This window comes from Neofelis nebulosa, chromosome 10 (genome assembly GCF_028018385.1).
Source record: "Neofelis nebulosa isolate mNeoNeb1 chromosome 10, mNeoNeb1.pri, whole genome shotgun sequence".
Lineage (NCBI taxonomy): Eukaryota > Metazoa > Chordata > Mammalia > Carnivora > Felidae > Neofelis > Neofelis nebulosa.
Genome location: NC_080791.1, coordinates 64,536,941 through 64,557,419, shown reverse-complemented (window position 1 = coordinate 64,557,419; position 20,479 = coordinate 64,536,941). Strand labels below are relative to the sequence as shown.

The 20,479-nt window shown below is 44.5% G+C and overlaps 1 protein-coding gene and 1 long non-coding RNA gene across 6 annotated transcripts in view; one reads left to right on the top strand and one right to left on the bottom strand.

Moving 5' to 3' along the window:
* The window catches only part of PPFIBP2 (PPFIA binding protein 2), a 145,705-nt gene that overhangs the window by 83,221 nt on the left and 42,005 nt on the right, over nt 1-20,479 (bottom strand). For 4 of the 5 annotated variants that reach the window (XM_058688108.1, XM_058688111.1, XM_058688113.1 and 1 more), the window contains exon 3: nt 12,606-12,808. The exons of the other annotated variant lie outside the window; for it this stretch is intronic. In XM_058688108.1, the coding sequence (XP_058544091.1) occupies nt 12,606-12,808 (203 nt within the window). The remainder of the gene's footprint in view (nt 1-12,605; nt 12,809-20,479) is intronic. 5 annotated transcript variants of the gene reach the window in all.
* On the top strand, nt 158-3,128 carry LOC131487422 (uncharacterized). Its single transcript, XR_009249732.1, has 3 exons — nt 158-334; nt 658-844; nt 2,098-3,128. It is a non-coding gene; the product is annotated as an uncharacterized LOC131487422 (long non-coding RNA).

The window sequence follows — 20,479 nt, the reverse complement described above, 5'->3', positions numbered from 1 at the left end:
CCCCAGCAGGCTGGCCCAGTCACAGCGATCAGAGGCAGCGGGAGGGCTCTGGCCAGCAGCTGGCACGAGGGGAGGAGTAAATTCCTGGAGACACACCCAGATCAGAGGCTAGAAAGGAAAAGCAGGCTCTGCTGTCCACACACTGGGCTCTGGGCCCTCCTCACCTCTGGCCCCACCTGGTTGAATTTCCCTGACCAGAACCAGGATAGGATGTGTTGGTGAAACACCTCTCCATGGTTGCAGGGGTAGGTGAGCTTCCCCCCACCCCGCCAAAAGCCTCGGGAAGCTGAAGGAAGAATTTATTTGGTCAACACACATTTAACCAGCATCCAAGGTGAATGAAACCACCTTCCTGGCCTGAGTAAATACAGAATTACCACATGTATGTGGTAAAGGGGTTTCTGGGACTCTAGGGAAACAGAGGCAAGAGTGGGTTTGGGGGGCTGGATGGGGAATGGTAGGGCACAGTCCCAGCCCCTGCTCCCCTTGGAGGGGGCTCAGTACCCTTCAGTAGATTCTGATGTGAGGAGGCAAGAAAGGACAAGGGAGCAAGGTGGTGGCCCCTCTCAACCTTGCTAGCTCCCACCTGCCCATGGGGGTTGGCTCGGGTCACACCCTTTCTCCACTTCACCACCTGCTCTCTTGTACTGTTGACAGGTCTGTGCACTGCACTGGACTGGAGAACATGTGTCTGAGGCCTGACATGCTGCTCTGACCTCCATGCCTGGGGCAGTTCTTGGCGCACAGGAAGAACTTAAACATTCTTTGAGTGAGAGAGTGAGGTCACATGGGAAGACTGGCAAGATAAACCTAAAATTCTACTTGGAGAACAGAAGTCTTGAAGGTGTGTTTCCCAAGGGTAAAGATGCTCCACTGAGAGGAAAAATAGGGCGGATTTCCATCTATTAGATCATCTCATGTGATGAATGTGGGGAGGGAGGGTAGAGAAAGGGAGAGAAGAGAAGGGAGGAATCCAAATCACAGCTAAATTCTTGACATATTTTTATGGTATCCTCAAGTAGCAATTCCTACCTCAGCCTTTAAAAATAAAGGTGTGTTTTATAAATCAATGCAAAATTCACAAAATAACACTCCAAAAGACCTAGGAGCAGGGCATGTGTTTGGCTGATGGGCTGAGTGAGACAGGACAGCAGAGCCATACGCACCTTTTTGCTCACTGACCCGCAGGTGGCAGTTGGCCCAGGCATGGCCCGGTCATCCCGCTGGCAAGACAAACCCATGGCTGCACCACCCCCCTCAGAAGGCCATCCTGGCCAGGGGAATCTCACGGTGGTCCACAGGCAGGCTTAGGGGGGTTAGATAGGCCCCTGGAGAAGTTTGTAAAATGCATACGAAGTGCTATTTGGATGTTTAAGTCACTATTTTTCTGAAAACCTTATTTTCAGATTATCAAAATGATCTGTGACTCCCAAAGGGTTTCATCTGGCCTATGCAGTTACTCTGAAAGGTTTAGTCTTCCCTTAAAGGGGCGTGTTTGTGTCGGGGGGGGGGGGGCGGTGGGGGTAGGTCCTCCTTCCATGATACCTCCTTAGACCCACTGCTGGAGAGTGCTCAGGACCCACAGGGGAGACACAAACAGGGATCATTACAGCAACCCTAAAAGCCTTTGGGGCCTTCCAAAAGCAAGTCACCCACCAGCAGCCACACTCAGCTCATCACCGTGTAGAACATGAGGCAGCCAGCTGAGGGCAAAGAGCAGGACACGTGAGAGACTGACCATTTGGGGACTAAAAAGACAGCTAAGAGGACACAGTGGTCAGGTTTGGACAGGGAAACTCACACAGCTTGTCCTCTTCCTCATCCCAGGGCCTCGAAGGGGACCCCACGAATGTCCCCTACATGCTAGAATCCCACATAGGCATGGGAATGACTGGGGATGGGTTCCTGCGGTGTTGCGCCTCCTGGCCGGCTGCCTGGAGTCGGCAGCATCTGATCTGGCAGAACTGTGGATGGAGAGGGGTCTCGTGGGTCACCTGCGTCCTGAACTCTAGCTCAGCCCTGAGCCTCGGGCTCTGGGCCATGGTAACAAGTGTCAGGATGCCCCTGGTATGCCAGACACAGGTTTGTGTTCCACAGGTATGTTGCACATGGAGCCTGCCACTGCGGAGTGGAGGTGGAGGAGCCCAGCCCGAGGACACTGCCTGTAAAGCAAGTCCTGCTTGTAAAACAGCATCGTGATCACCGCAGCCCAAGTCCCCATGGTTCACAGGCCCGGGAACCTACCTCCACAAGGAGTTAGGACCAGGATCGGCAGACTTTTCCTATAAAGGGCCAGATGGCAAATGTTCTAGGCTTTGTGGGCCATCTGGTCTCTGTTACACCCAAACTCAGCCATTTGTAAGTGCAAGAGCAGTCACGGCTAACACATAAACCAAAGAGGGTGGCTATGTGGATGCTATTCATGGACACTGAAATTAGGATTTTAGGCCATTTTTGCATAAAAATATTCTTATGATTTCTCAATCATTGAAAAACATAAAAAAGCATTCTTAGCTCATGGGGCATAAGAAATAGGCAGTGAGCCAAATGCACACCATCGGTTGCTGACCCCTGGCTAGGGCACTACCTCTCCACCTGTAATGAATCACCTGGGTTGGAGGCTATTTCTTGTAAAAATGCAGATTCTGACCCAGGAGGTTGGAAACAGGACCTGAAACTGTGCATTAAGAAGCTCCCAGGGGATGCTCATATATGAGGAGCTCAGCACCATATTTGAATAGTCAGAGGTTAGGAAACCACTTTCAGAAGCGCAAGGTATTTTTTTCTTAAAGCACAAGGTATTGAGCAAGTTTCCCTGGAAATGTGAAGCCTCCAGAGCCTGTCTGCCTACCCAGTGGTGCCTAAAAGGGCAGAAGGTTGCTGGTGGGTGTTTGCATGCTCAGACCCCAAGTCATGCTAACCTGGCAACATGGGCCACCACGTCCCCTAGGTCCGAAGCAGGAAACTTGTAGGGAACGATTTATGTGCTTTTTCACCAGTGTTTACACATTCATGGCCATTTATAAACATTGGTTCTTAGAGACTGAAATAGTTTCTTCAAGTCAGGTCTGCAAGGAGCCAGACCTCTAGAATTTAGTAGGGTACAATTTACTTGGGGGAGGTCAGGGGTGGGGAGCCAAAACCCCAGGAAAGTTAAAACTGCTAAGTTTATACTAGCTGAAAGATCCCCTGAGAAGCTATGCCAGGAAAAATGTATTAAAAAAAAAAAAAATCCAAGGTACAGGTGGTTTCTCCAGGACAGGGCCTGGCAACACAGGGCCAGGAAATGCCTCCTGGAATGGAGGGAGCCATCCTAATAACGCCCCAGCAAGAAGCACTGCACTTAAGGGGTCTGGAGAGGTCTTCTTTTTGACAATGGAAGGCCAGGTCTATGCTCCCAGGACCAGCCCTCAGCCCTCCCATTTCCTCTCCCCCAACACAAAACGCAGAGGTCTCTCTGGCTTGCCCTTTGTCTAGCAGGTTCCAAGGAAGATGGGAAAGAACTCCGCCAACTGACCCAGGTACACTGCCCACCAGTTTCATTAATGAAAGGAGCTTAGGCCATCTCTCTAATTGAAACAAAGCTATTTTTCCTTGTATAAAGCCTGTACCTTCTTCCTTGGGACTTGGGATTCAGACTTTCTAGCATTTATCCCTGACTCCCACCTAGTGGCTTTATCCAGTACTGCATAGGAACAAAGAACCTGACAGGCACTCAGGCCCTGCTCAGGGAAGGAGCCTCTTGGGAGGGAAGCACGTGGGGCGGTGGGGCAGAGTGGTGCCGACAGCTATGACTTACAGCTCTCACTCAAAGGAAAGGCAAGAAACACAGTGGGAACTGGTTCACATAAGCCTTTCTTGCCCCCCCCCCCCGCCACCCACCTTGAAATACAAACACAAAGTTTCTCCTTCTCTCAAGATTCAGAGAAAAAGATTTCCCTATAAAACCCCTGAAACTTTCCAAAATGAAGAGGTCCAACACACATTTATCCTGATCCATCTTAGTTCTAGGCCCCTGGGGTGGAGAATAAAGATCCAGAGACAAATCACCTGGCATAAGAAACAAGCTCACAGTTTGTAATTCAGAGAACAGCCTTTTCTCCCTACCTTTTCTTGTAACTCCTCTGGCTTTTCAGTATGGTAAACAGATTTGCCTCTTTGGCCAGAATGAAAGACTGCACACTGAATCTGGCAGGAATGACAGGGCTTTGTTTGAGAAGCTGGGAGCTGAGGAAGCCACCATCTGTGACAAGGCAGTGGAACGAGGAGGGGGGCGGCCATGTGCCCTCCTGGGCCCAGGCCACTTTGTTTCTTGAGAGAATAGTGAAGAAGGGACTTGAGGGCACCCAAAGCTACTGCAGGCTGTCAGAGGTGAGCACATGTCCTGGATTTCCCCTCACTTCCCTGCCATGACATTCCACTGCTTCTGGGAGGTCACAGTCTACCAGACTGTGGAGCAGCTGCCCCTAGAGAAGCTCCCTAATCTGTTTCCACTTTGGAGACCACAAGGCCTAGGCTGTGGAAGGCAATGACTGGTGCCTACCAAAAAGCCAGCGCTGGAATGCTTGGCCAGATCTTGCAGGCAGATTGTCAAAGCAGTGGTCACTTCCAGTAGGGAAAGAGTCCCAGAGGAGGGGAAAAGATTCATTCAAAGCCACATGCAAGTGGCAGAGTGCTGGCCTCTTGACTCATTCCTGCCTCCCATGATGTCTCACCCAAGTTCAGTGTTGCCCAAGCACGCTGACCAGGACACCTGTAACCTTGGGGAGAAAAGTCTGGGCTCCTGCTGGATGGCCAAGCCACTCCGTGAACGCTGCTTCCTTAGTTGGGCCTGGAGAACAGTTCTGCTGTGGGTTCTCTGTCCACCTCCTCCCCTCACCCTGACCTGCCCTCACTCTACTGCTGCTGGGTTTGCCAGCCTTTCCTTAGACTTCACCTTGAGCCCCTGAAGCTCAGGTCTTTACCCTGGATTCCTGTGACCCACATCCAAAGCCATTAAACAGCAGGACAGACCTAGCACTTTGTGAGAGGAGAGGAGGGGTAGGTACTGAACGGTTAGAGAAGCACCCAGAGCTGCTCCATCTGGAGACCCTGCTGGCTCTGATAGCTCTTGGGCCTTTCCCAGGGACCAGAGTCACCACCTCGATAGCTGGCTGTCCCCACTGGAAGCTGGAAGACCAGACCCTCTATGGGCTCCACCCTGCCGGTCCAGCCCTGGATCTACCCAACCAGCCTCTGCCCAGCCAAGGCAAGCAGGTATAGAAGATTAGGGATACCCCTTCTAGACCATGGAAAAGCCTCACTCAAGGTATAGCCAGATTCCTGGAAGTGCCCATAGTGGCACCAGCTCCTGTGGTCAGGTCAGGGCCACTGATGAGCACTGGTCTCCTTTCTGGCCTTCAGGACCATCTGGTGGGAATGAGGAGCTCTTGACCAGAAATGGCCATGCTCTCCCTGAGGGCATCATCAGCACTTCACCACAGGCCGAGGGGGTGGCTGCAGGGAAATGAAGGAGTGAGCCCCTTGGTAGAACTCAGTTCCGTTCCCAGCACAGGAGAGATGCCTCAGCCCTCCAGCCAGAGTCTCAGCTTCATTCTCTGCTAGTACAGACCCTGAGGTTGGCCCTATCTACCCAATGTGAGATGACATTTCATCTCCTAAGGTCATATCGTTCTGCTGTACCACAGCACAGGACAGCCCCACAGAAGCTTCTCTGACGGTCAGGCCCCAGTTCACCCTGAACCCCAGGACACTATCCCTACAAGAGGGCCTTACCAGAAGCTCCCAGGTACCCTACCAACTTTCTAGTGATAGGCCCAGAATTGAGACACAGATACTGCTTCCAGGGCAAGGGAATCTGGGCCCTTTGTTCCTTTCCTTATTGAAGCCCCAGAGGGGGGCCCCAGCTTAGAGAGCCCCACATATACTCTTCTAGGCCTGGAGCCCACTTTTCCTCATTTACTGCCTGCCAAGGAAGGGAAGACCCTGTTTTAGACCCTAAATCTCTGGAAACTCACTCATAACCCAGCACTACTGAATCCTGGACAGGTCTGCTCTCCTTGGTCTTTAGGAGTCTGGCCTGTTTATAACTATCACTAGGCAGAGTCTGCTGCCAATCATTATCTGTCCAGCCCGCCAGCACTGACAGGGGGAGGACCAGCCCCACTATAAAGAAACACAGCTGCCTGTGATGCACTAGGACCAGGGGCACCTTCTCCACCTGAGACAAAGGCAGGGCCCAGATTCCTGTTATTTGCTTCTATTCTAACCACCAACCATTCTCCCATATCCACCTCTGCCTCTTCAGCGCCTGTTTTCCTTATGCACAGGTGCCAACATTGGTGTCTGAAGGTCTACAGTACAGAGGAGAGCATTTTTTTTTTTTAATCACATGGTCCTCTCACCACAGCTAACTGGCCCTTGTGTGACCCAAGGGCAGCTAATCCACAGCCGTGCATAAATGAAAGGTCTTTAATTTCCATTTCTTTTGCACTTAACATCTCTTTGTAGGCCTGGGGAACTTAGCTCAAAATTAGGAGCAGCCCAGGGCACCTGGGTGACTCAGTCAGTTAAGCATCCGACTCTAGACTTTGGCTCACATCATGATGTCACTCTTGGTGAGTTTGAGCCCCGCATCGGGCTCTGTGCTGACAACACGGAGCCTGCTTGGGATTCTCTCTCTCCCTGCCCCTCCCCTGCTCACACTCTCACTCTCTCAAAACAAAATAAACAAACTTAAAAATTAGGAGCAGACCAATTAGATTCTCTCTTCCAGGAAATGGAGTTCTCACACACGCATGCACACACACACACACACACACACACACACAGCAGGATAGAGTGGGAAAGAAAGAAGGGGGGGTAATGAATGCAGGAGAGAAAACATGAAAAGAATTTGTCAACAAGAATAAAAATCAAATCTAAAGGCCATGTGGCAGTTGCTCTGGGCTGTCTTTCTAAGAGCCATTCATTCCCCCTCCTTCCTAGTATAGTTCCTTTCGGACAAAGGCTACCTACCACTACGGTGAATGAATGTGCCAATACTGATTTCCCAGCCTCCCTTGCAGCTAGGGCTTACACATGTGAACAGATCCAAACTTTGGGACTATATGGGAAGTCTGCTGCAGGGCTTCAGAGAAGATTTTCCTTCCTAATTGGCGGGGCGGGGGGTGGGGAGAGTGGGAAAAAGGAAAGGACACATCCTACCTCTGGACATGTGGCCTGGAGCTGCACTAGCCATCTTGTAACTGTTAGGTGATAGCCCTGAGGAAAAACCAACCCCCTAAGGATGTTGGGGCAGAAAGATGGAAAGAGCCAGAGCCCTTGAGGTCATCCCAGAACCACTGATTTGATCCTGGAACCACCCGTCTTCTGCCTATCTTGTTAGTGACATATAAACCTCCTTACTGTTTATGCCACTTCTCTGGAGAAGCAACACCAACTGCCAGAGAGGTCACGAGGCAGAAATGGACTATCCAGGACAACATATGACAAGGCAGTAATGGAGGCATATGGCAAAGCCAGTTGACTAAAGAAGAGAATAGCACAAACACGAAGGGACACAGATATCCTGGATGACAAGGCATAAGCACTAACTGCCTGACCCTTCAAGCTGCCTTATTAGTTCCAATTCTAAGCCACACATACTTTTAAATAATTTAAGTCTCTGTGGCTTATGGCAGCATTTCTCAAACTGTAACGTGACTAGGAATCACTGGGAGATAGTTTGATGGGTATAGGTGCGGGGCTTCTGCCCTTTTATAAAAACACAAAGCAGCAAGCAAACGATCAGAGAGGGTGGCAAGGTTGCTGGTCCACAGACCACAGTTTAAATGGCAAAGTCTTCTGACTAATGGTACCCATCTAAAACCAATCCAAAATGGACCAGTGGGTTTGTTCACTACTTTGGACTCTATTTCCACACAGGGAAGACCTACTATAGAATGTGTGTGTCCCCAGATTATAAAAAGACTTTAGGTCTGCAACATCTAATATACAGACAGGCGGTCTCTGCCCAGAATCAAAACTTAACATCCTGTGCTGGTATCCTGGAATGTTTATATGAACTTCTGACCTGCCCTGAAAGTACACCGTTCATAAGCTACTGATGGGCCATAATTACTGTAGAAGACTCTGAACACAACTTTCAGGAAAACTCTCTTCAAAGGCAGGCATTCCCCCAACCACAATAACCCCAAAACAGATCTATAGATCTTAATATAAGTGGTTTTCAGCAACACATCTTGAAAAACTGATAACCATGTCGACTGTCTTTGGATCAGAAATATTTAAGAATCCTTTTTAGTAAGTTATCGAAGTTAGAATCCTATTTCACACCACACATTAAGAAATATTGCAGGTGAATTCAAGTGAACTCTAAGACACAAATCAAACCATGAACTTACTGGAGGAGGATACAGGTGAGTATTATTTGATCCAAGGTTAAAAAAGGCCTTTCCAGGGATAAAAGAAAAACAAGAAACCCAAGCAGGAAAGATTGATAATTACAACCCTTTTAAAGTTTTGTCTCAAAAAGCAACACAAACAACATTTTAAAAACAAAGTAAGAAAAATGCCAAAAAATGACCGCTCTTAAAACGGTTAATATATAAGAAAAGCACTAAAATCCTCAAGGGGAGAGGGGAGAAGAACATAGAATATGAATAGATGAGGGTAGGGTAGGGAGATCCAAGGTGAACTCCGGGGTGTTGGCAAGAAAATATTAGAACTATTTTTCAACCTGTCCTTTAAAAATCTTTATATGGGGCTATGTTTTATAATTTACATACATCAGGAAAATACTGGGTATATAAATATGCATAAATGGAAAATGAATTTTTCCAGATAGGGGTAGGAGATCAGAACTTTGGATACCATACAAAAGAATACTAATAAATATAAAATGTTTAGCCTTCCACTAAGCAAAGAAATGCAAAGTGGTAAAAAAACACTTTTTCCTAAGAAATTAGTTCAGTTGGTTTTTAAATCTTAGTGATTGTTGTTGATCAGGATGTACCTCAAGCCCTGCCAGTGAAAATATAAATGAGCAAAATCTTGCTGAAAAGTGGTTTGGGAAGAATGTGTCAAAGGCTTAAAGATATTAATACCCTTGGATTAGAGTTGCCAGATTTAGCAAACTGCATAGGACATACTTATTAAGAATTATCCATTGTTTATCTCCAATTCAAGTTTAATGGAGTATCTTGTATTGTGTCTGTTTACTTTAGTTCCACCTTTAGGACTCTATCTTAAGGAAATATCTAGAGGTAAAAAATGTTCCTGGACATTCTCTGCAGCAGAGCTATATATTAGTGAAAGATTAAAAATAACCTAAATGTTAATATTAGAGAAATGGCCACATAAATTCAGGCACATCCATACAAAGTACATAATCATTGTAAACTATACAGTGAAGAAAAGAACCAAGAGCTATTTTCTGTACTTTGGGAAGACTGGACTTTCCTGGGGAAGACACTCCAATGAATCTCTTGGTTATGTGATGGTAAGGTCCTGGGCAAGTTGAGAAGGGGCATTTAAAACAAGATGCTCAACTACCCCGCAGCCTGATGCAAGCAAGGGGTTCAGGAAACCGTGGAGAAGGCTGTTTGGGAGTTTCCAAGGGGCCCCAGGCACATGGTGACAGGACAGCCCAGGGACAGAAAGAGTCAACAGGGACTTTAGGAGAATTGTGGCAGTGATATCCGACAACCAACATTTGGTTTTAAGTTTTGCTTTCAACACTGAAACATTCCACGTAGAAGCTCACCATCCCTTACCTACAATTCTGAAACCCCAACAGCTCTGAAAACCAAGAGGTTTGTTTTTAAAAAGATAATGTTGGTGCCATTATTTGGCAGTCTAACTGGAACTGAACTAGCAAAATATTTACAGTCTTTCTTTATCCCACTTCATGTGGACATTCAGGAGTTTCGCTGAAGAAATGTTAATGTGTTCCTGCTCCATATCTGCTAGAGATAGAATAGGTTATACAGCAGATATACACCGTCTTACCCTTCTAAAGTTTAATAAGTCCTGACTTCTAAAATGCATCTGGGCCCAAGGGTTTCAGATGGAGGGGCTAAGGACCAGTAACTCTCTTGAGGCGTCATAAAGTTCCCCTTAAACATGGCAGCTAGAGTCAGGCTAGTGGGAACAGAGGGAGAGATGGGTGACCAAACCCGGGGAAAAGTAGGCAAAGATGGTCAGAGGGGACTGGAGAGAAGCCAGGCACAATCTCTAGGGCCAGAAGTTCAGGAACATCCAGAATTCCTGGTGGAACTTGAGGGAGGCAGAGACCCTTCTGCCCTGGGACAGGAGGAACCAAACTCCCAAAGCCCCCTGCAACTCCTGACTGACCACGGGCTGGAAAGGGTGAGTGGAGGAGCAGGTGTGGCCTTCTGTCCGGTAGTGGCACAAGTCTGAGAGCCCACCAAGGACTATCTTCCTTTGGGGACAACACGAGGCAATCCACAAAGCTAGATGGTAACAGGCCCACCCACAAGCCATCGCACAGCCTTTCTCACCCTCTTCCAGGCAGCACCTGGCTGTAGTTTCTATTGCTGCCTTAACAAATTACTACAAACCTTGTGGCTTCTACCAAGACAAACATACTGCCTTACATTTCTTGAGGTCAGAAGTCCCAAGCGGGGCTCACTGGGCTAAAGCAAGGTGCTGGTGGGAATGCTTTCCGTGCTGGAGGCTCTAGGGGAGAGGCCACCTTGCCAGCCCCCAGCCCCTACCTGCGTCCCTTGGCTCCTGACGCTGCTCCCACCTAGAAAGGTCGGCTCATGCCGCTCCCACACAGACTCTTCTGCTGCCTCCTTCCACTTATAAGGACGCCAGTGACTACATTGGGCTCACCTGTACAATCCACACTGCTTGCTCTTTGTTAAACTGTTAAACTCTGCTGATTAACCACATTAATTCCATCTGCTACCTTCTCCTTTGTCATGGAAGGTAATATTCACCGCTTCTGGCAATTAGCACAAAGATGTCTTTGGGAGGCCACTACTCTTCCTACCACACTGGTGTAGGTATGATACAGGACACCAGGCAGGCAGCCTACGTAACGAAAATCTTGAGTAACACATATGAATATAACGAATTCTTCAGTGTTCAGAGGAAGGCACGTGTATGAGACTGTATCGACAATGTGCCCACCGCCACCGTGTGTTGTCACCACCAATAACGGCGGCCACCACCAAAGAGACGAATTCCCCCGCAGAAACGTACCGTCCAGCGAACTGCACATCTACACTTGTATGGATGCAACTTTGAAAGAACCGACTAATTTAGTAGAGGTCTACCCAGAAGCTAGAAAGGAGGGCACACACTTCAGTTTTGCAATTGTTTTTACAGATCCTAAAATAGCCTGGCTATCAAGGAAAGCAGACTGGCAGCACCATGTCCGGGAGGAAGGGGACTGATGACTCCATGACACTGCAGTCGCAGAAGTTCCAAATAGGAGACTATCTGGACATAGCAACCACCCCTCCAAATCGGGCACCGCTTCCTTCAGGGCGCACGAGACCGTATTAAACTTTATCTACTATTTCATGAATCATTTTCCATTCAGTTATGTAAAACGAACTTTTTCCTCCCCTCAAAAAAAAAAGAAGAAAAAATGTCAGCTAGGACATCTGGGATGCAACCTGTCTAAGGGCAAGTGACTTAGCCTCTGGACAAGGATGTCTCAACCTCCTGCATTTCCAACATCAACCTCCCCCTCCCAGTAAAGTGGTCCCATTCCTGCCTTCCCCCTTCTGTGCATATTTTCCCATTTTGGATCAGTCTGCAGGACTCCAGCTTTAGAAGACTGCATTTTGGCTTCAGCTTCAGCTTAGGCAATCACATGCTCCCTCAAGCTTCCATTTCCTCCTTTCTGCCCTGGAATGGTTGCAGTTTCCACACCTCTTCAGCAGGCAAGCTCCTCACCTTACCCATTCCTAAATATCATCAGCTCTTAAGGTAGACCAGCTGGTCTCCATGGGGAAGGAGATAGGTAACCAAAGTCATATATTTACAGCTTTGGTTACTTGTCTCCTTCCCTTAGAGACTAGCAGGTGTACAGCCTTGATCCAGAGAGAGCAGAAGGGGAGTTAGGAAACCTGCATCCCACTCGGGACAGAATGCACCAGGGAAAAGAGGTCTGAAGAGCAAGGGCAGCAGTGAAGGAGTGGGTGAGGTGACAAGGTTCTATTGCAAGAAACAAGGAGTGGGGGGCACGACCAAGTGTAGAGACCCCAGCTGGGGATTATAACTCGGCATGTTGTACATGTAATCCTGCCTGGAAAAACGCTCATGCTTGCTCTCCTTTGACCCCAGATCTCCCCCTTCTCAGGGAGCATGACGGGAGCACACAGGCAGCCTGACTGTGTGGCTTAAGCTGCTTGCCTGGGCTCTCCTTGCTTAAGCTGCTTGCGTGGGCCTTTCCTGCTGGAAAGGACCACCCAGTGGGGGCTGGCCAAAGCTGGATGGGAAGCAGGAAGAGGCTGCAAAGTGCACAGATGAGGCAATAGTCCCAGGCAGTGTGGCATGCTGTAGGCCTCGTGGTTGTGTGGTTATGTTTCCCAGTGGTTTCCCAAACAGGCCAGGGGCCCACTCACCAAGCTCTCCTTTATGTAGGCAGCTGTGGGGCCCGGGATCTGGCTCAGGAGGGCTGCTCTCTCCTGAGGATGCTCCAGCATCTCCAGTGCCAGTCTCAAGTCCTCAATGAGATGGAGCACTGGGAAAGGGTTCGTGTGGGAGGCCGGAGAGGCCAGTGCAGGCTCGCAGCTACTGTCACCGATATCTGCACCTGTTTTAGTGCCTGGAACGAAAGAGAGTCAGGAACTTTGGTAAGAAGGGTGGATGCCATGGGCAAGGAACTGGTAAAGAGCAAAGAGAGAAGAGATAGGGGAAAGAAGATTGGATAAGAAGATCACTAGAAAATCACTTCTGCCTCAGCAGAATCATTCTCAAAGTAAACTCGGCAGTAACCATCTTCCATCCTGGGCACGGCATGGCAGGAAGAGACCGGACTGAGGTGAACAACTTGTCCAAGGAGAATGATGTACAGAAGCTCACACCCCTAGACAACTGGGAGAACACAGCCGGCCCTTCCCAGTGACCTGAAACACACTGGCTAAAACAATGAGCTGCTATTCGTCAGCTTTTAGATCCATCAGTTTAAGTTAATGTGGTAGGGCTATCTGCACAGATGGCACCAAAAATTCCTCTCCTCCCTGTATATGTATTCCTCTCCTCTCCTCTCCACTCCTCCCACAGTGATTCCTGACTCTAGCCTGGCCCAGTGACACACTCTGTGCAATACAATGCCGTAGACTGCCAGTCTCAGCTCTGATGAGGTTTAGTGAATCGGAATCTTTCTGGATTTTCCCACTTGGGGGACCTCAACATCCCCTAACGTACTCACACTTTAAAGCTGCACTAGTTACGATGAATCCATATCTCATCCTCCCTATTATGGACCATGAAACTCTGACGGCAGGGTCCCTGCCACAGTTGTCCGACATCCTGCCATCACGGCCCCTGCCCTGCAGATGTCGAAGGGGCATCTGACTACATGCACACATGCTTGGAGGAACAGCTAAGAGGAAGAGAGCTCAGACTGGGTCAGCTCTTTCTAATTTCAAGTGTCCTAAACAGGGGCTGTTTTTGCCTTTGTAAACCTCACCATTTAAACAAACAAACAAACAAAAAGTCTTCTTTGCATAAACACAGTAGTCTATTTTTCAAACCAAAGACTGGGGTGACACAGTCTGACAAAGGATTTCTGTGCTTTTTTCAGCAATAAAAAACACTTTAGAAAATGTGGTGTCGATAGTGGAATTTCTAGGACATTTGGATTGTTTGTAAGGCCAACAGGATAAAATACTTGGAATGCAGGGCTCTGCTGGAAAATATGGGCAATAGGGCCACCACATCCACAGTTACGGGCAGGCCTGACGTCTAAATCTAGGTCCCTCCACCCCGCTAAGAGCCAGCTTCCTAGTTGCCACGGCAGTTTTTGCAAGGAAAAATCCACACAGAAGGAAACAATTACTATTTGATTGCTGGTTTGCTTTCTGAAAGCACAGGATAGAGGGAATTGTGGGTCACAATCCACAAACAAGTTCATGGCTCTGGGGAGCTGGGAAACTGCAGATTACCCACACTCTAGTGTATGATCAGCAGTTTCTAGGCCCTACAAATCTGATGGAGAGTTGACTATGAAGGGCCACAGCCAACCTCAGGGAAGAAAATGGACCGAGCAGAGGAAGATCCCCCAGTCTCCAATTCACTGAGTAATCCCTGATCATCCCAGACATGCTCCAACACAGATACCTTTATAAACAGAGGATAAGTCAGGCCAGTCAGGCCATGGGTAGGTGAAGAGACCAAGATTTTCATTAACTTTAGGTCACTCTGTGGTCTTGGACAAGTCTCTTCCTTTCTCTGGGCCCCCTCTCTGCCCTAAAGCCTTGGGATTCTTCCCTACCATTCAAGGGGTGTGTGTGTGGGTGTGTGTATCTGTGACTATTTTTGGATGTGGTGTATGTATACATAAAAGACTTAAATCCCTGTATTTTTTTTTTTTGCAATTTATATCAACATACAGGCTCACAAAATGGCCCAGAATGGTGAAACTCCTAAGGCCTAGCATTAACAAAGGCAACAATTGTCTAGAAGAAGACTCAATTCCATACTCCACGCATTCCCTTCAGATAATTAGCTCCTATGGAAAAATTACAACCACAGGGGGAAACAAATCAGAATAGAACTACAAGCTACAACAAAGAAGAAAATATATGCCTTCATACTTGAGGGTAACAGAGCAATATAAAAGAGACAATAACATAACATATCACACAACATAGAAAAGAGACAAGGTGTTATTTCCCAAATTACTTCTCAGAAAAGAGCAATTCACCTTATACTCAAACCCTAATAAAGCTTCTCTTTGGGGGCACTTACTTTATTTTGAACAACAAAGCACTCTTTGGGGAAGATAGATTAGCACAAAGGTTTTCCATTTTATATGCATAGTGAGTTTTACAAACTATAGATGCCTGGGTCCTACCTCCAGAAGTTCTAATTGGTCTAAGATGTGATTTGGAATAATAAAAAGCTCCTTAGGTGATTTTAATGTGCAGCCTAAGTTGAAACCATCTAAGAAACCTGAAACCTACACAAATCACCACAATGAATACTAAATTTTGATGTTTAGGGAGGTCACCTGGTAATTTTTCATTTAAAGAGGCAAAACTAAAGCTTAATACAGATTTAGTAATTATTAGAGGAAATAAGACCATGTAAAATGCAAGCATAGGATTTTATTGAAAGCCTTTTAATGATCACTTCCAAAAGCAAGTAAGAAGGTCTGTGGTAATAATTAGGGTTATTTATAGATGTTTTGGTTCTCCTCTACTTGGGCTCACAGCGGGATTACATGTCTGCGCCTTGTTTACTTATGGCCACATGACTTCCCTTGGCCAATAAACATGAAAGTTTTTAAGGACCAGTACATAATTCCCCATATCTCTTCCACCTGCTCTGGCCTCCGGTAATGGTAGAGAGTGAATCAGCCCATGTCCAAGAAGGATGATGACATGGACCAGAGCCCTCAGCAGATCTGGAGGGAACTTAAAGTATGAACAAGAAACAAACTTTGCTGTTTCAAGCTACTGATCTTTTAGCCTGTTCGGCTGCAGTAACAATCAGTCCTACTTCACTTATACAAAGTATGTATGTCACACAGTTCAGAAATACATATGTGAAAGATCAAATTTTTAAAAATGATCTTTTAATGGGTTCAAATGTAAGCAGCCATCAACTTAATGTAGACTGTTATATGTGTAAAATGTTAACCACAAAACAAAAACTGGTAACAGGTATGCTAAAAAATAGAGAAAGCAATTCAAGTATATCAGTAAAAAAAGCCAGCAAACCTTGAAAGAAAAGAGCAAGAAAGGAACACAGAAGAAATATAAAAACATCCATAAAACGAGTAACAAAATGGCAATAAATACATACCTATCAATAATTATTTTGAATGTAAATGTTTGGAGCTAACCGCTCCAAACAAATGACATAAGGTGACAGAATGGATAAAAAACAAAACAAAACAAGACCCATCTATATGCTGCCTATAAGAGACTCATTTCAGACCTAAAGACACATGCAGATTGAAAATGAAGGGATACAAAAAGCATTTATCATGCAAATGGAGGTGAAAAGAAAGTCTTAGTAGCAATACTTATATTGGAGAAAATAGACTAAAACAAAGAGTGTAACAAGAGGAAAAGGACACTATATAATCATAAAGGGAATAATCCAACAAGATATAACAGCTATAAATATTGATGCACTTAACATGGGAGCACCAAAATACATAAAGCATCTAGTAAAAAAACATAAAAGGAGTAATTGATAACAATACAATAATAGTAGGGAACTTTAACATCTCACTTACATCAATGGATAAATCATCCAAGCAGAAAATCAACAAGAAAACAGTGGCTTTGAATGACATTTTGGACCAGATGGAGCTAGCAAATTTATTCAGAACATCCCATCTTAAAACAGCAGAATGCACATTCTTTTTAAATGCACATGGAATATTCTCCAGAATAGGTCACGTATTAGGCCAAAAGACAAGTCTCAACAATTTCAAAAACACTAAAGTCACACAGTGCATCTTTTCCAACCATAACACTATGAAACTAGAAATGAGCCACAAGAAAAAGTCTGAGAAGAACACAAATACATGGAAGTTAAATAACATGCTACTAAACAATTAATGGGTCAACCAGGAAATCAAGAGGAAATAAAATAAGACATAGAGACAAATTAAAATGAAAATACAGTGGTCCAAAATCTTTGGGACGTAGTAAAAGCTGTTCTAACAAGGAAGTTTATAGCAATACAGGACACATCAAGACAGAAGAAAAATCCCAAATAAACAACCTAACCTTCACCTAGAGGAGCTAGAAAAAGAACAAAACCCAAAGCCAGTAGAAGGAAGGAAATAATAAGATTAAAGGAGAAATAAACAAAATAGAAACTAAAAAAACAATAGAATAGATCAATGAAACCAGAAGCTGGTTCTTTGAAAAAAATCAACAATATTAATAAACCTTTAGCCAGACTGAGCAAAAATAAGAAAAAGAAAAAAATAGAGACAGGGCTCAAACAAACAAAATCATAAATGAAAGAGGAAAAATAACAACCAACACAAAAGAAATATAATGGATTATAAGAGCATAGTATGAAAAATTATATGCCAACAAACTGGACAATCTAGAAGAAATGGATAAATTCTTAAGGGCATACCACCAAAAACTGAATCAGGAATAAATAGAAAATTTGAACAGACTGATTACCAGCAATGGAATTGAATCAACAGTCAAAGAAACTCCCAACAACAACAAAATTCCCAACAAAGAAAAATCCAGGACCAGACAGCTTCACAAGTAAATTCTACCAAACACTTACAGAAGAATTAATACCTATTCTTAAGCTATTTCAAAAAACAGAAGAGGAAGGAAAACTTCCAAATTCATTCTATGAGACCAGCATTACTCTAATACCAAAACAAGATAAAGACACTACAAAAAAAGAACTACAGGCCAATATTTCTGATGAACACAGATGCAAAAATCCTCAATAAAATATTAGCAAACTGAATCCAACAATAGATTAAAAAAATCGTTCACCACGATCAAGGGGGATTTATTCCTAGGATACAAAGGTGGTTCAATGTTCACAAATTAAGTAACATGATGCATGACATCAATAAGAGAAAGGATAAAAACCACATGATCATCTCATAAAAAGCATTTTCCAAAGTACAACATTCCTTCATGATAAAAACCCTCAACAAAGTAGTTTTAAAGAGAATAGATCTCAACATAATAAAGGCCATATATGAAAAACCGACAGCTAATATCATACCTAATAGTGAAAAACTGAGAGCTTTCCCCTGAAGATTAGCAGCAAGACAGGAATGTCCCCTCTCACCACTTTTATTCAACATACTACTGGAAGTCCTAGCAATAGTGATCAGACAACAAAAAGAAACAAAGGAATCCAAATTGGTAACTAAGAAGTAAAACTATCTTATTTGCAGGTGGCATGAAACTCTATATAAAATACCTGAAAAACTCCACCCAAAACTACTAGAACTGATAAGTGAATTCAATAAGGTTGTACGATACAAAATCAATATACAGAAATCTGTTGCATTTCTACATACAAAAAATGAAGCAGCAGAAAGAAATTAAGAAAAGAATCCTATTTACAAGTGCACCAAAAATAAAATACTTAGGAATAAACTCAACCAAGGAGGTGAAAGACCTGTATTCTGAAAACTATAGAACACTGATGAAAACAATTGAGGAAACCACAAACAAATGGAAAGATATTCCATGCTCATTGATTGGAAGAACAAGTATTGTTAAAATACTTGTAGCAATCTACAGATTTAATGCAATCCCTATCAAAATACCAATAGCATTTTTCACAAAACTGGAATAATCCCTAGATTTGTGTGGAACCACAAAAGACCCCAAATAGCCAAAGTGATCTTGAAAAAGAACAAAACTGGAGGTATTACAATCCCAGATTTCAAGTTATACTACAAAGCTGCAATACTCAAAACAGTATGGTACCGGCAGTAAAATAGACACATTGATCAATAGAACAGAATGGAGAGCCCAGAAATAAACCCATGATGATATGGCCAATTAGTCTATGACAAAGGAGATAAAAATATACAACGGGAAAAAGACAGTCTCTTTAACAAATGGTGCTGAGAAAATTGGACAGCTACATGCAAAACAATGAAACTGGACCACTTTCTTATACCACAAAAATAAACTCAAAATTGGATTAAGGACCTAAATGTGAGACCTGAAACCATAAAATTCCTAGAGGAGAACACTGGCAGTAACCTCTTTGACATAAGTCATAGACACAGTTTTCTAGATATGTCTCCAGATGCAAGGAAACAAAAGCAAAAATAAACTATTGGGACTTCATCAAAATAAAAAGCCTCTGGGGCACCTGGGTAGCTCAGTTGGTTAACTATCCAAAACTTAGTTTCGGCTCAGGTCACGGTCTCGCAGTTCTTGAGTTTGAGCCCCACATCAGGCTCTGCGCTGTCGGCGTGAAGCCTGCTTGGGATTCTCTTTCACCCCGCTCTCTCTACCCCTCCCCACTTGCTCTCTTAAATAAACAAACAAACAAATAAATAGCTTCCGCGCAGCAAAGGAAACAATCAACAGAACTAAAAGACAACCTTTTGAATGGGAGAAGATGTTTGCACACAACTTAACACCAAAAGATGCCCAAATAATCCAATTAAAGAATGGGCAGAAGACGTGAACAGACCTTCAAAGACATCCAGATGGCCAAACAGACACATGAAAAGATGCTGAACATTGCTCATCATTAGGGAAATGTAAATCAAAACCACACTGAGATACCACCTCACACTGGTCAGAATGGCTAAAATGAAAAACATAAGAACCAACAGGTGTTGGTGAGGATGTGAAGAAAAAGGAACTCTCATGCAATGCTGATAGGATTGCAAACTGGTATAGCCATTATGGAAAAACAGTATGGAGGCATTTCAAAAAATTAAAAATAGAATTACCATATGGTTCAGTAATTCCACTACTGGGTATTTACCCAAAGACTATGAAAACACTAATTCAAAAAGACATATGCAGTCCTATGTTTTTTGCAATATTATTTGCAATAGCCAAATTAGGGAATCAGCCCAAGTATCCCTCAATAGATGAAAGGATAAAGAAGATGTGAGATATATACACATATATATGTATATACGTGTGTGTATATATATATAGATAGATATATACACATATATATGTATATACGTGTGTGTATATATATATATATACACACATGTATATATTTATTCACATGTATATATTTACAATTTAGAAAAATTGTAATTTCAGTATAGTTAACATACTTCTCTGAATGACTTATTTCACTTAGCATTATACTCCTTAGATACATCCATGTTGTTGCAAATGGCAAGATTTCATTCTTTTTATGGCTGAGTAATATTTCATTATATATATGATCAATGACCATAAAATATCATCGACAACTTCTTTTTTTTAATGCTTATTTATTTTTGAGAGAGAGAGAGAGACAGACAGAGTGTGAGCAGGGGAGGGGCAGATAGAGAGGGAGACACAGAATCCAAAGCAGGCTCCAAGCTCCAAGCTGTCAGCACAGAGCCCAACACAGGGCTCAAACTCAAAACCTGGGAGATCATGATCTGAACTGAAGTCAGACATTTAACCGAAGTCAGACACTTAACTGACTGAGACACGCAGGCGTCCCTCATCTACAACTTCTAGAAAACCTGTCACTCAAGATTAAGAATAAAATAAGGATGGGCTCTGCGCTGACAGCACAGAGCCTGCTTGGGATTCTCTCCCTCTCTCTCTGCCCCTCCCCTGCT